This window comes from Sinocyclocheilus rhinocerous, unplaced genomic scaffold, assembly GCF_001515625.1.
Source record: "Sinocyclocheilus rhinocerous isolate Xijiao unplaced genomic scaffold, SAMN03320098_v1.1 scaffold1874, whole genome shotgun sequence".
Lineage (NCBI taxonomy): Eukaryota > Metazoa > Chordata > Actinopteri > Cypriniformes > Cyprinidae > Sinocyclocheilus > Sinocyclocheilus rhinocerous.
Genome location: NW_015626862.1, coordinates 415138 through 428172, shown reverse-complemented (window position 1 = coordinate 428172; position 13035 = coordinate 415138). Strand labels below are relative to the sequence as shown.

Sequence of the window (13035 nt, the reverse complement as noted above, 5' to 3'; positions counted from 1 at the left end):
TCTGACAGGAATCTCAGAACAGCCTGATTTGAGAAAGGGTCATTTAAAATAGGGATTTTAAAAAAAACACTGGGTGGATTTTTATCATTATAGGGTAGATGTGTACACACACTTCCAACATACATTTATGTTCAAACAACAACAAAAGTGAATTTTGCATCCGATGACCCCTTTAAGTCTCCTGACTTTTAATTGCAGACTTTGACAAATCCGAACACAGTTTGGGACAATATTTCTCATCAAATACTCCCAAAACCAATTTATATGGTATATGTGATCCATGTTCATTTTATTTCTCTATACTCAATTTCAGCTCTCATTGGTGTCTATTTTTATTAAATGAAGCATAAAAATGAAGCATAAGAAATGTAATTGATCAAATTAAGGCCCAGATGAAACAATTGAGAATTCAGTTTTATCTCCTAAATTACAAACGTTTACAACATGTTTAAATGTTTTTTTTTTTTAATAATTAAAGTTTAGTCTGACAGTTTCACATGTTTTCGCTAAAACGTCTGCAAAAGTGCATTAATATAGACTAATTTAGATGCCAAATTAATGAAAATGACATAAAAAAACGTTGTCATTTAAGGACAAAAAGTACTGAAAGTATGTGAAATCTGCCAGTGGGTGGAAAATCTTTCCCTCAAGACAGATGAGAGCAACTAGTGTACAACAAAACAGCTTTAGACATAGAGGGTCCATATACTGCCATGCTAAATAATAACATGGCACTTTACAATCATCAGTCACCACCCGCAGACACTCAGATACACACACCACACCGACTCCTCAACTCACTTGAGCTCTGGATAGACATTGTCCAGATACCACTTGAATGATTTGCACTTGAGACTCTTGCGGAGCTCCTGCCTACCGTGAATGCTGATAAGAGAGGAAGAGAATGAGCGGAATAAGAGATGAATCTTTTCCCTGATGCATCCCCATTATAGATACACACATAAACACACACATGCTATCAGTCACTCACTCTCCGTAGGATTTTCCCCTAGCAGCCGGTCGAGCTGAGTAGTAGAACAGTTTGAACTCATCCATCCAAACCTCAGCAGTTCTTCTGGTGTTTCTGAAACGGAAAGAGCATTGAATGTGAACACTGAAGTGTGCTATATGAAACACTTCACTCAAAGATACACAATTCAGCCTCAAGAAGATCATTAGGATGACCTGCCAATTCATCAGTACAGCTACTCAAAATATTGCTTGTACAGACAGGTACTGAACAGACTTGCAACTGTAATTCTGAAGAAAATCTGAGTGGAAAACTCGCTGCCACATGCTAGGGTGTTGTGGGTGTTTGTCAGGGCATTGCTATGTGTTTTTTTTAGCACACTGCTATGCATTTGCAAGGGTGTTCTGGGTGGTTCATACTGGCTAAAGTCAAAAGATCCTACATATGGCTCATGTCTCTCACCCGTAAGTGAGATTTATTTATTTTATACACATTAAAACTCCAATTGCTTAGAAAACTAACAGCACTTTTCTCCTCAACAAGCTGCACAGTTGAAGCTATCTTTCATGTCTATGGCACAAGCAGAGCAGGACGAATTACACAGCAAAGTGTAATACTAAGGGTTAGGGTTTATTACTTAAAGCAGTTACTGTGAATTTAATATCAAGATATTTTATATTTTGCAAACAATTTTAAGTGGAGTAGTGGAATTATAAGTGGAGAAAAAAAATTCCATGTACAGGCAGATATTAGTATTTAAAAAGCCTTTATTTGCTTCAACATTAAAAAGCACCTTTATATACTTTATATTTTATTTAGTTTTATGCAGTTATTAATTTAATTCAATTTATTTATTCATTTTTATTTAATCAGTAATTTAAATATTAAATAAAGGCATTGAAACATTTAAAAATAAATAAAGTAGCTTACACTGATTTGCCCGTAGTACATGATATTCAGAGGGAGTGGTGTTATATACATATCAAAAACTTGTTTCTGTATGAAAACTGGTCACATATTGCACATGTCTTGATTTGTCAAGACATCTTATTGCAGGTTATGCACAACAAACCACACAAAAACAAACCATATCTGATTGTTCCATATCTAACATAACTCTGCTAACAGACGTAAAAGGACACGGTTTTTAAGAGTATCTAGTAAAGTCAGCTAATGCCTTCAGCATTTATTCATTAGCACCTCTGAACTATATGAGGAAACAGATTTTGTTGACTGAGCACACTGCATAGCAATTCAGATTCAGAAAGAATGTTGTGCTATGCCCTTAATATTTCATATGGTTTCATGCTGAGGTTTTTCCCCGGAGGCGAAACGTGACAAAAGCAAACAAATTTTACACAGCAGATTTTCTTCCAGGCAGAAGTTGGAGTATTATCTCTATATTTGGCATGAAAAATCCGACAAATAACATAGAAAAACATTCAACAGAGACAAAAATAAAAAAGATTAACACATTCATATTTACAGGTTAACAACTCCCAAGGACAAAACAAGGTCTTCTGATGTTGATAAAAAGTGTTACATCCTTTATCAGCAGGAATATATTATTAAAAACTCAGCTGAATATGCTGGATATGAATTAATATTATAAGTATATGCACTTCTCAGGACACTTACTTTATGTAGGTGTTGGCATTGCCCTCTGGGAAGATGTAAGGATGTTTCTTGCGGAATACATGGCCGACCCTGCTACAGGGAATGATTTCTAGGCTTCCTCCACACATCCATACTCTAAAAGAAATCTCTAAAAACACAACACAATAAACACCAATCACAGTGTGCTATACAGTATTTTAATAACATTATGGCCTTAGAGAGTATACACTACCGAAAGTTTTAAGTCTGTATGATTTATTTATTTACCAAGGCTGCATTTATTTGATCACAAATAGAGTAAATAAATACAGTTAGTAAATTTTCAACATTATTACAATTTTTAAAAAATGTTATCTATTTAAATATATTTTAAAATGTATTTATATGATGACAAAACTGAATTTGCAGCGTCATTACTCCAGTCTTCAGTGTCACATGATCCTTCAGAAATCCTTCTAATATGCTGATTTGATGCTCAAGAAATATTTCTTATTAAGTATATTATCAATGTTGAACACAGTAGTATCACTTAATATTTTTGTGGAAACTGTGATACATTTCAAAAGAACAGCATTTATTTGAAATGGAAATCTTTTGTAACATTATAAATGTCTTTCCTGACACTTTTGATAAATTTAATGCATCATTGCTGAATAAAAGTATTAATTTCTTAAAAAAAACTAAAACCGTACTGACCTCAAACATTATATTACAGAAATGTATAAAATGCATGTCAATATTATGTCATGTAGAGTAAAATAACTTGCTGACGTGTACATGTGATTTACAGTAGCCCTCCTGGATACAACTTCACTCTCACGGCAAGAATTAGATCATACGGTTGAAATCCCCTGTCTAAATATGCCACTGCCCAATGCTCATTTGCAATTATGAGCATAGCAGCCTATTTAAGTCTGAATAAACCAGCCCTGCAACAGCTCCAGTCTAATTCTGTCACATATGCATGGTTAATGATGGTTTACCCAGCACAGAGAGAACCATCTAATTCCCCATAGTGCATTCCTCTTAAGAATTTCACAGAGCCAAGAAAAAAACCTTTAAATAAAGTGAAATAAATAAAGGAACCAAAACACGTTTTGAGAAAATTGATTTTCTAAGTTCAAATGTCATTGCGTGCCATTTCCTCTCTGTGATGAGACAACAACCCTAAGTTTCCTCTGTCTGAGCTTGATCGGGGGAAAAGAGTGATTGAGGTTTACGTGCTGTCAGAAAGGTGCTCTCATGCATAGTAATAACTCACCAAAGTTCTCCCCTCCCCAGATGTCCATGGCTGTGTCATATTTTCCCAAGCGATTGAACCAGGATCTGTCAATCACAAAAAGTCCTCCTGCAATGATGGGCGTTCTGAGGGTTGAAAGAGTGAAAAAAAGAGTGAACATTAAGTCTTGACACTAAACACTGCTTAAAATACTGCTGTCACCCAGGATTGAAAACATTTCCTCTTGAATGTGGTTTCGGTGAAGAGTCTTGGAACGAGGAAAGAGAATAAAAGGTCACTGAAGTGAGGGTGTGTGGAAACAGTACAGCTCAGTTCTCATTCTCCTGATGAAGCTCAGCTTGCCCTTCAAAATCACTGTACCCAGAGAGCTGCTTCAAACGCTAAGGACACTGGAGGAAATGGCTGTGGTATTATCGAAAGCATTTGAATTCCATCAGCAGTAATCTCTCATTGTGAAGAGGTGGAACACATTGTTTCATCTGCCACTCCACAGGGCCACTCATGTACTTTCATTTCAGATTCATTTACTTTTCACACATCTGTTCTCATCTCATTTTAGAAGGCAGAAACAATAAATAATGCAATAAAATAAATTTCTAGGAAAAAGGTATGCATACAATATATCAAATGTATATATTATTGCCAGGGTTGAAAGTATGTAGTAATCATTATCAGATTGCTTAGAAAAGTAATAGTGCACATCTCCTACATAATAGTGCACAAGTGGCATGACTGGAGTTGTCCTTAACACAAACATGTGGGAATGGTTATGAGTTTGAACAGATATTAATCCCAAGTATAAGCAGTATTAATAGTGATAATTGCTTTTTCAAACACCACTATAATAACTATCTTATGAGAGGCTCATATAGGAACTACTTTTAGTATCACCTAACCCACTATGGATTTTAACTGCACACCCCTGCTGCATTTACTCTACATACATACAGTATACAGTACATTAGCATTCAAAAGTTAGTAAGTTAGTAAAGAGTTAGTAAGTTTAAAAAAAAAAAAGAAATTACTACTACTGCTTTTATATAGCAAGGAGGCATTAAATTGATTTAAAAAGTAAGAGTAAAGACAGTTATAATGTTAAAAAAGATTTCTACTTTAATAAATGCTGATTTCTACTTTAATAAAAACCTTTCTATTCATCAGAGAATCTGGAAAAATATATATAACAAAAAGAAATGATTCTCCAGCAGTAAATCAGCTTATTAAAATGATTTCTGAAGGATCATGTAACACTGAAGACTGGAGTAATGATGCTGAAATTCAGCTTTGCCATCATAGGAATAAGTCATATTTGAAAATATCTAAATATAGAAAACAATTATTTTAAATGGTGATGTTATTTAACAATATTATGGTTTTTACTGCTTTGATCAAATAAATGCAGCCTTGGTAAGAAACTTCTTTCAGAAACATTTATAAAAATCTTACCGCCCCAAACTTTTGAATGCTTGTGTGTAACACGCTAGAAATATATACATTTTTTGGCATCTTGTCATTGTCATCCTGGAATGTTTACATGGGTACGTCTTCCAGCATGGTTCTTTAAGAAATGTAAAGCTACACACTGAATCAGCTAGGGTCAAAAGAATTGTTGCAAAACATATAACATGCCAGAAACATATTAATCATTGAAATAATGATCCAATCCTAGATTTCAGTATTTCAGTACTCACAAAAGTTCCAATTTCAAAATTACAGCACAAATATACAAAACCTCCTGCCAGCCAGGGAAACAACTGGCTGTCAGTCAGGGGTCATGTTTGTGCGGTCCCTCTCACATATCATCCTGAAATATACACCACTGCTTCCCATCTGCGTCCTCACATACACACAGCTTTCAGTGACTCAGTTATGACTGATCTATTCTGCATCTGTTGGCGGATGGGCTGCGAGAGACCCAGGCCGGCTGCAGTGCTGCACCGGTGCACAGCACACACAGGAGCAGACGGGATCTGACCCCTCTCAGCCTGACTGCCTGCTTATCTGAGTTATTAACAGCCTTCATTACAACAGCTTCTGAGAGCGCAAGGAACAGTGTGAATTACACCATAACAAGAGGAGAGAGAGAAAGACGATGGAGGAGGAGAAAAAAACAACCAGGATTTAAATGTTGAAGTTGCTTTGTTTATAATAATCAAAACTGATTAATTAAAGAACTTTATAGCAACTTAATATTTTAATTATGATATAATATTTCAATTCTTAATGATCAACCAAGCTGAACTTCCCAGTAGAAATCAATGCTTCAAATACCCTTTCTCTCTTCAAAGACAACACAAAATTAAAATACTATTTACGTTCTAATAAATGCCCATGGTCTAACTGGGAATGATTGATCAGTGCATGTTATTCATAAGAAAAAAATGGTTTAATCAAAATGTAGTAAATTTCTCCAGACCTAAAACATCTTATTTTTTTGTGTTACCAAGGCCGCATGTTGGAGGAAAACAATATCAACCAACCAGATTTTTATATTTTCTGGAGAAAACATGAGTGATTCTTGCCCTTGTAAAACTCGCCCCCGCGATGTAAGAGTAAAACAGGCTCCAATTTTCTCACTCTCTGCGTATGAGACTGCGCCAATTCTCACCAATCACAATATAATAACCATCAGACTGAAATTAAACTGTAAATGAAAATCAATCAGTACATTAAATTGAGACAGATTATTCACTTAATAAAATTTACATTTAATACAAAATAATTATAATCAAACATATCTCAAAAAAGACGAAACCCAATAAGTGAGTTTCTGCTAGGGTGTTGCTATGCAGCTTCTAAAGTATTCTGAGTGGTTTCGGCATGTTGTTTTGCAGTTGCTAGGGTGTTGTGAGTGTTTGCTAGGGCGTCTCCAGGTAACTGCTTACTGGTATAAGTTAAAAAAATAATGACCACCTCCAAGTTTCTATGACATTCTGGAACCTAGATATGGATCCCTCCTGCAATGATTTTGTATGTCTTTGTAGCATTTTAATTTAAAATAGAGTTTTACTATATTAATAATAATATAGAATAATATACAATTTTATATATAGAATTTTAAGATATTAATAATATATCAATTTAAATATGTTTAAGTCATCCTGTCGCTGTAAAAAAAAAAGATTTTTCAAAGTTGTAAATAAAACAAAGATTATTTGATTACATTTTACAAGTAAATACTTTTCAGTCTTTCTACTTCAAAATTTCATGCTCAATTCATTGCCATTTCTTGGTAATTAATTGTGAGGTTTACTAGGAATTTCTGAGTAAAAATTGTTTCTACACCAAATGTTTTTCGGCGTAGCTGAAAAGAGAACTCTAAGAACCACATTTCAAAATTCTCTGTGGATTTTAAACATGGTGCTCAAAGTCCAATAGGTGCTGGACCAAACCTCTGTCCTCATTTAGCAGAATAGTTTTTATAAAAGCCCTTCTGCTTCTCTTCACCTACTTAATAGGCTCTGCAGGGTCAGCTCTCTTGGCTCGCTTTTCAGCTGATAGTTGCTCCCATTTAAAATGTAAACTCCAGTCGAAGCCTGCAGCAGAGATAGAGGGAAGAAAGTCAGAGCGATCAATGAAGATCTTTTTGCTCTAATTTCTTGTAACTTTCATTTTTTTAATAAGTCATAATTATACACCGCAGTGGCGGTTATAATTAAAGTGTTCTGCCGATGACAGGCCAAGGCTTACATCACAGCTAATTGTTAGATTTGTTTCTGTGTGACACTGCTGATTGGGGACTGTGACCGACGCCCCTTGATGTCGGCAGTGGGACAGCGAATGAAGAATTATAATTGCAGCTTTTACCTCCTCGCAAGTCTGAGGAAGCGGCGACATAGGCAAACGTGTCCATATTAATGATGTCAATCACAGGGCTGGTGACACAGGTCGGGTCCTGAAAAATGAAAATATTACAAAATGAGACAAAAGAGCATAAGAGATTTAATAAGAAATGTGAACAGCTAGACTCTCTGTCTGTTCAGCTTGATTTCACAACAAAGGAGGTGGAAAATCAGCGAGCACTGGGATTATCTGTTACTAAGAGCGAGTGAATGTGCACACACTCTCGTCCAACATCATTACACCACTCTCTGACCTCATCGCTCAACTCTCTAATGCCACACAATACCGTCTTGCTGAAAGAAAAGAATACTTGAGATGTGTCAGCACTACTGGGTTTTCAAACTACTTCAACTTGCCTGTGAAATGCATATTGAAAAATGTGATTTTGTGAATTTTTTTTCTAGGTTAAAAAAACCCTTTTGAGTTAATGTCAGTAATGATTGTGAATAAAATCACCATTTTTTGTGGTGTAAAAGACCTTTTTATTTTTTACGATGTGTGCTGCTAGCAGTTTTATATGCACAAAATATGTCAAATACATTTTTTTTTCTCCAAAATATTTATTTAGTTGAAATCTGCTGCTAAAATATGTTAAATGAGTTCTGCTAGCAGACAGAACAAAGCATCAGGATATTCATGCATGTGCTTGGCAAGCGGTGCTGCATTCAGTGCCGCCTCTGTTCTGCCTGCTGACTCTCCAATTCATAATGAACTGAGAAAGGAGACAATTCCACAGAATCCAGGTAGAAGTGCTCAACAGCACAACAGTTGTAAAACTGTACCTCTTTGACCCTCTGCAGCAGTGGAGGCAGCCAATCTTTGTTGACCTCACAGTGACTGTCCAAAAAGGTCAGGATCCCGGCTCCTGCAGCGTCAGCCCCTCGAACCCTGGACCGGATCAGTCCTGCGACACACACACACACACACACACACATAGATAGATCAGAGACACGGAAGAATTCACTGTCCATCAGAGCTGCACATTACATCTGTTGAGAAGCCTGTTAAACTGACAAATATTCTCATCTCAGCAATCTCATTCACAGAAAAAGATATGAGAACAGCCATTTAAATCTGATTAGTTGAAGGGACAATTAAAGCCTTATGGTTATTATCGAAATCAGAGCAAGAAGCTTTTCCATGAAGGCAAATCTATTAAATCGGTAGAGCCTGACTGAAGATGCATAATAATTGTAAACGTGCAAGACTCGTGCAAAGTTTCATGCTGCACAGCAACTTCAGCCAATTAAAAATCCCATTTCATCCTCAATAAGGCTGTATTTTCCAGATGGGTGAGCACACCCTCTACAGAGTTGTTGAGAGCGGGATGTGTTTGTGTGTGCATGCATATTGGGCTGGTGTGGCCCCTCTGTGTATGCGCTGGGCAGATGGAGAAGGAAGAGAGAGTGAGAAAGACAGACAATGAAAGAGAGAGTGAGAGAGTGAGTGAATGGCAGAGATTACATTCACCTACAGCTAATAGAGTTAACATAGCAGAACCGCACACCCTGTTTGTAGCTCCGGGACGACAATAGAGTTTAAATGCCTTTAACAATTTTCTCTTGTACAGAGTTGGCTGCACAGGGGTTTTATGCATTAATCAATGCTGTCTAAGCGACAATGTGTGACAGTGTGTAATGGAACCTCGAAGTGTTGGAATAAACAGGGAGGGGGCAGCAACTGGCTGATCATTACTGGTAAGAACTTTGAATTTTTCTTGGCAATGATGACTGAACATTACATTATTATTCTAATTAATACTATCATTATTATTGGTGCTTGTTTATACTTTGGTTTAGGGAACAACCCCTAAGCCCTGATATTAAACTTTTGTGCATAACTAGCCAGGGACATGACTGATTAGCTCATTTGCAGCTTATTTAGAAGAGTTGTGCTATTACTTTTCTAAGCGATTGGACTTCGCCTGGCAGATGATGAAATTAGCAAATTTAGCTAATTAGCAAACAACAGAATTAAAATGCAGGAAGGAATCAAGCCTTATCTAGGGAGCAGAATATCATAGAGACTTTGATAGTGAACTTTTGACCACCTAGCAAACCCTCAGAACCAGTGTTGTTACCTAAAACTATAAAAAATTGTTCATGGTAATTAAAATAAAGCTGGAATAAAATAAAATAAAAATATTAGAAGAAAAAACTTGAACTTAAAAATTTCAGAAAACAAAAATTAAAAATGTTGCCTTGGAAACTAACTGAAGAAAGAACTGAATAACTTTATAAATAACTACGAACATAATTACAAATAAAACTAAAAAAATTATAAAATTAAAGCTATATAGAAATATTAAAAAATGACAAAAATATATAACAAATTACTAAAGCTTAAACTAAAATAAAACCTAAAAATATAAAAATAATGAAAAAGCTCAAAATACTCAGAACATTAATAAATACCATAATAGTATATAAATAACAACACCCTGCATCCATCCATAACACTGTGAAGAGTTGTATTGTTGCACAACGACCATGAGTTTTGAACGAGGAAGCCTTACTCATATTACCTTCAGAATGTATGAAAATCCAGTTATTAACGTCTGAATGCATTTTGTCCCAGTGACATTAACAGCATAGTGATAATAAACTAAATGAGAAATGTAAATACAAATTGGACATGGAAATGTATGTAAAGCTTGACCTGTTTAATTTACCAAAAAGGTAACCAGCCATAAAGATGACTTAACCTTTCAACATCCATAATGTTGTTAAACCATGCTAATGGGATTTCATTAAATATTAAGTGGGCATTTTAAACAAAGTCAATCTCTAAGGGCTCGGACAGCTATTCTGAACAATATCTGACAGAAAATCTGCCACAGGCTGTACAGCAGTGGCAAAATCAATATTTGCTATAACGGTTTAAGACCAATGTTTTCAGTTAGATGCACACCAAAATGCTCTGCTTATAAATGGATTTTTAAATTGTTTATTTTTTTTATCATGAGTGTAAATCTACGTCTATGCGAGCTGTTTGCAAACTAATCTATACTGCGTCACCCTCTAGATCCAATATATCTGTTCATCCGAACGGAAAGATACGGATGACAGTACGAGTGCATGGCAGCGAAGGATTTTCACCTGTGCAACCAGTACATGTAAGGAAGTGTGAAACACTGGACAGAGTTTCAGTCAATGTGCAGTAATCTTCCTCACAGTCTGTTCACCATCACCCTCCCAGTAACACACCACCTGCTGTTAAAACACTCACCAGCACACGGGCGAAAAGCAAACAGCTGCTTTTAGAGTCTGGATGGTATTACAAACAGGCGTGTTGCCAGCCCAAAACGAAATATTTAATTCATAGGGAGAGGGAGAGGGAGAGGGAGAGAGTGACAGAGACGTCGTCACTGGCCTACCTTCTCTGCGTTTATTGCGAAGACACTTTACTTTAGGCAACTTGGTGAGAAGAAGGCAGTCATTTGCTGAAAGGGAAAAAAAATATTTAAATGTATTTATTTATTTTAAATATTTATCAAATATATTACTTAAGAGTGCATTTATGACATTAGAATATGAATTTTTACTTTTAACATAGAAATTCAAATATGCTATAATGCACAATACTCACGATCATCGCTGAAATCGTCTACCAGTATGATCTCGTGAATCAGATGCACAGGAGTCCGATTCAACACACTGAAGAGAAACAGAATTAAAACTGTTAGAACTGCTGTACAGCAAAAAAATTGTAATTAATGTTTTTAGGCTGTAGGCTATAAAATGAATCTTTCTTGAGGTCTCTATCAGTATTATTGTTAACTAAAACTAACAAATTGTTTTCTGTAACTGAAATAAAATAAAATATTAGATTAAAAACTTAAACATAAAATACTTAAATGAAAATTAGAAATGCTACTTTGGCAACTAACAAAAATAAATTAGTTTAAGTACTGCAATTTACAAAAATAAAAGTGAAATAAAAATAAATTAAAGCTAAATACACATATTTAAAAAACTAATAAAAATAACAAAAGCATATAACAAAATCACTAAAACTTTAACAGAAACTAAAATGAAAACTTAAAATATAAAAAAATCTAAATATTAATAAACACTATAATTGCATATAAATAATACTAAAATACCACATGCCTACAAATATATTCATACACATTTTTATTTAAAATAAAATAACTATTTGCAAGGAAAAAAATTTATCAAGTACTTATCAAGTGCCCCTATTATGCCATTTTTTAAGGTTCCTAATATTTTTTTGGGAGTTTCTTACAAAAGGTTTACATGCATGCAAGGTCAAAAAACGCATTCGTTTTCTCAAAATATGCATTAAATATCACCTCATTTTTCAACAATTCTCAAACGATTTGTTTGAAGCAGTGGCGTAGCCACAGGTGTGTCAGGGTGTGCCGGTGCCACCCACAGTGACAGCTGGCACACCTAAAAGTAGATGCAGAATAATTTTTTATAGTTTTAATAAAAAAAAAAATTCTAAACTTGTGCTATTGTTGTTTACTTGCAATATTTGTTCATTTAAAATGTAATTAAAATTTTTAATTATTTTCATAAAAAAAATATATCTGCCAATGTTCGGACTGCCAACCAATCCGCAAACAGCCGCTGACTGTGACGTGTGACCCCAGCATCTTGGTAGACGTTTGCCACGCATTCTAAACAGTAGAGAATCTTTGACTGAACCTTGCTAGGCTAGCAATATGTCGCAGAGCTCCCTGCTTAATTTCTTTAGAAAAAACCTCGGCTTGATGGACAGCCGGACACAAGGCCTAATGTTACACCTGGTGAGGATGTTTCTCCCTCCCCGGGCCCGGCAGCAACAGGTGCAACTCCTCCGGCACAGTTGGCTGCGGAAAAAACTGCTGAATCAGAAGACACCGAAATGGCAAAAGTCTACTCATGTGATAAAGACGTATATAAATATAAATACGTATAACGTCTCTAGGTTACGTATGTAACCATGGTTCGCTTTCAGTCAGTCACTCTCGACGTCACGTCGGATGACCGACGAATTGGGATCTCGCTTAGAGAGACCAATCTACTTCGAGTGTAAACTAAACGAGCCAATGCACATTGGCATGCGATTATTGCATCCAGCTGCCGCTGATCACAGCTTGAGTATAAGTAGGCAGCAGATGCAGCGCATATTCAGCTTTTCGCTTCGGAGCCGAGCGATCACATCGTTCTGCTCCTGACTACTCTACTGAGACAAGAAGACTGAACGAGTTCAGCACGCTCTTGGAGAGCTCTTCGTGTTGGCGGTACGGCGCTTCAGCGCTGGTGGTTTCCCGTGTCGAGTGGGTTGCACACAACAGGCTGCACTACCCCCTGTGTGTGTTGCAGACGGCCATCTCCCCTGTGCGCTTCAGCACACT

At 36.0% G+C, this 13035-nt stretch overlaps 1 protein-coding gene across 4 annotated transcripts in view; it reads right to left on the bottom strand.

The window, feature by feature from the left end:
• LOC107716567 (polypeptide N-acetylgalactosaminyltransferase 14-like) overlaps nt 1-13035 on the bottom strand; it is a 45717-nt gene that overhangs the window by 7491 nt on the left and 25191 nt on the right. For 2 of the 4 annotated variants that reach the window (XM_016523050.1, XM_016523057.1), the window contains exons 4-13: nt 12442-12507; nt 11259-11326; nt 11047-11112; nt 8453-8574; nt 7635-7722; nt 7279-7363; nt 3849-3952; nt 2609-2735; nt 992-1084; nt 802-885 (exon numbers count right to left, since the gene is read on the bottom strand). In XM_016523050.1, the coding sequence (XP_016378536.1) occupies nt 802-885; nt 992-1084; nt 2609-2735; nt 3849-3952; nt 7279-7363; nt 7635-7722; nt 8453-8574; nt 11047-11112; nt 11259-11326; nt 12442-12507 (903 nt within the window). The remainder of the gene's footprint in view (nt 1-801; nt 886-991; nt 1085-2608; nt 2736-3848; nt 3953-7278; nt 7364-7634; nt 7723-8452; nt 8575-11046; nt 11113-11258; nt 11327-12441; nt 12508-13035) is intronic. The other 2 variants (XM_016523065.1, XM_016523072.1) reach the window with 1 other exon arrangement.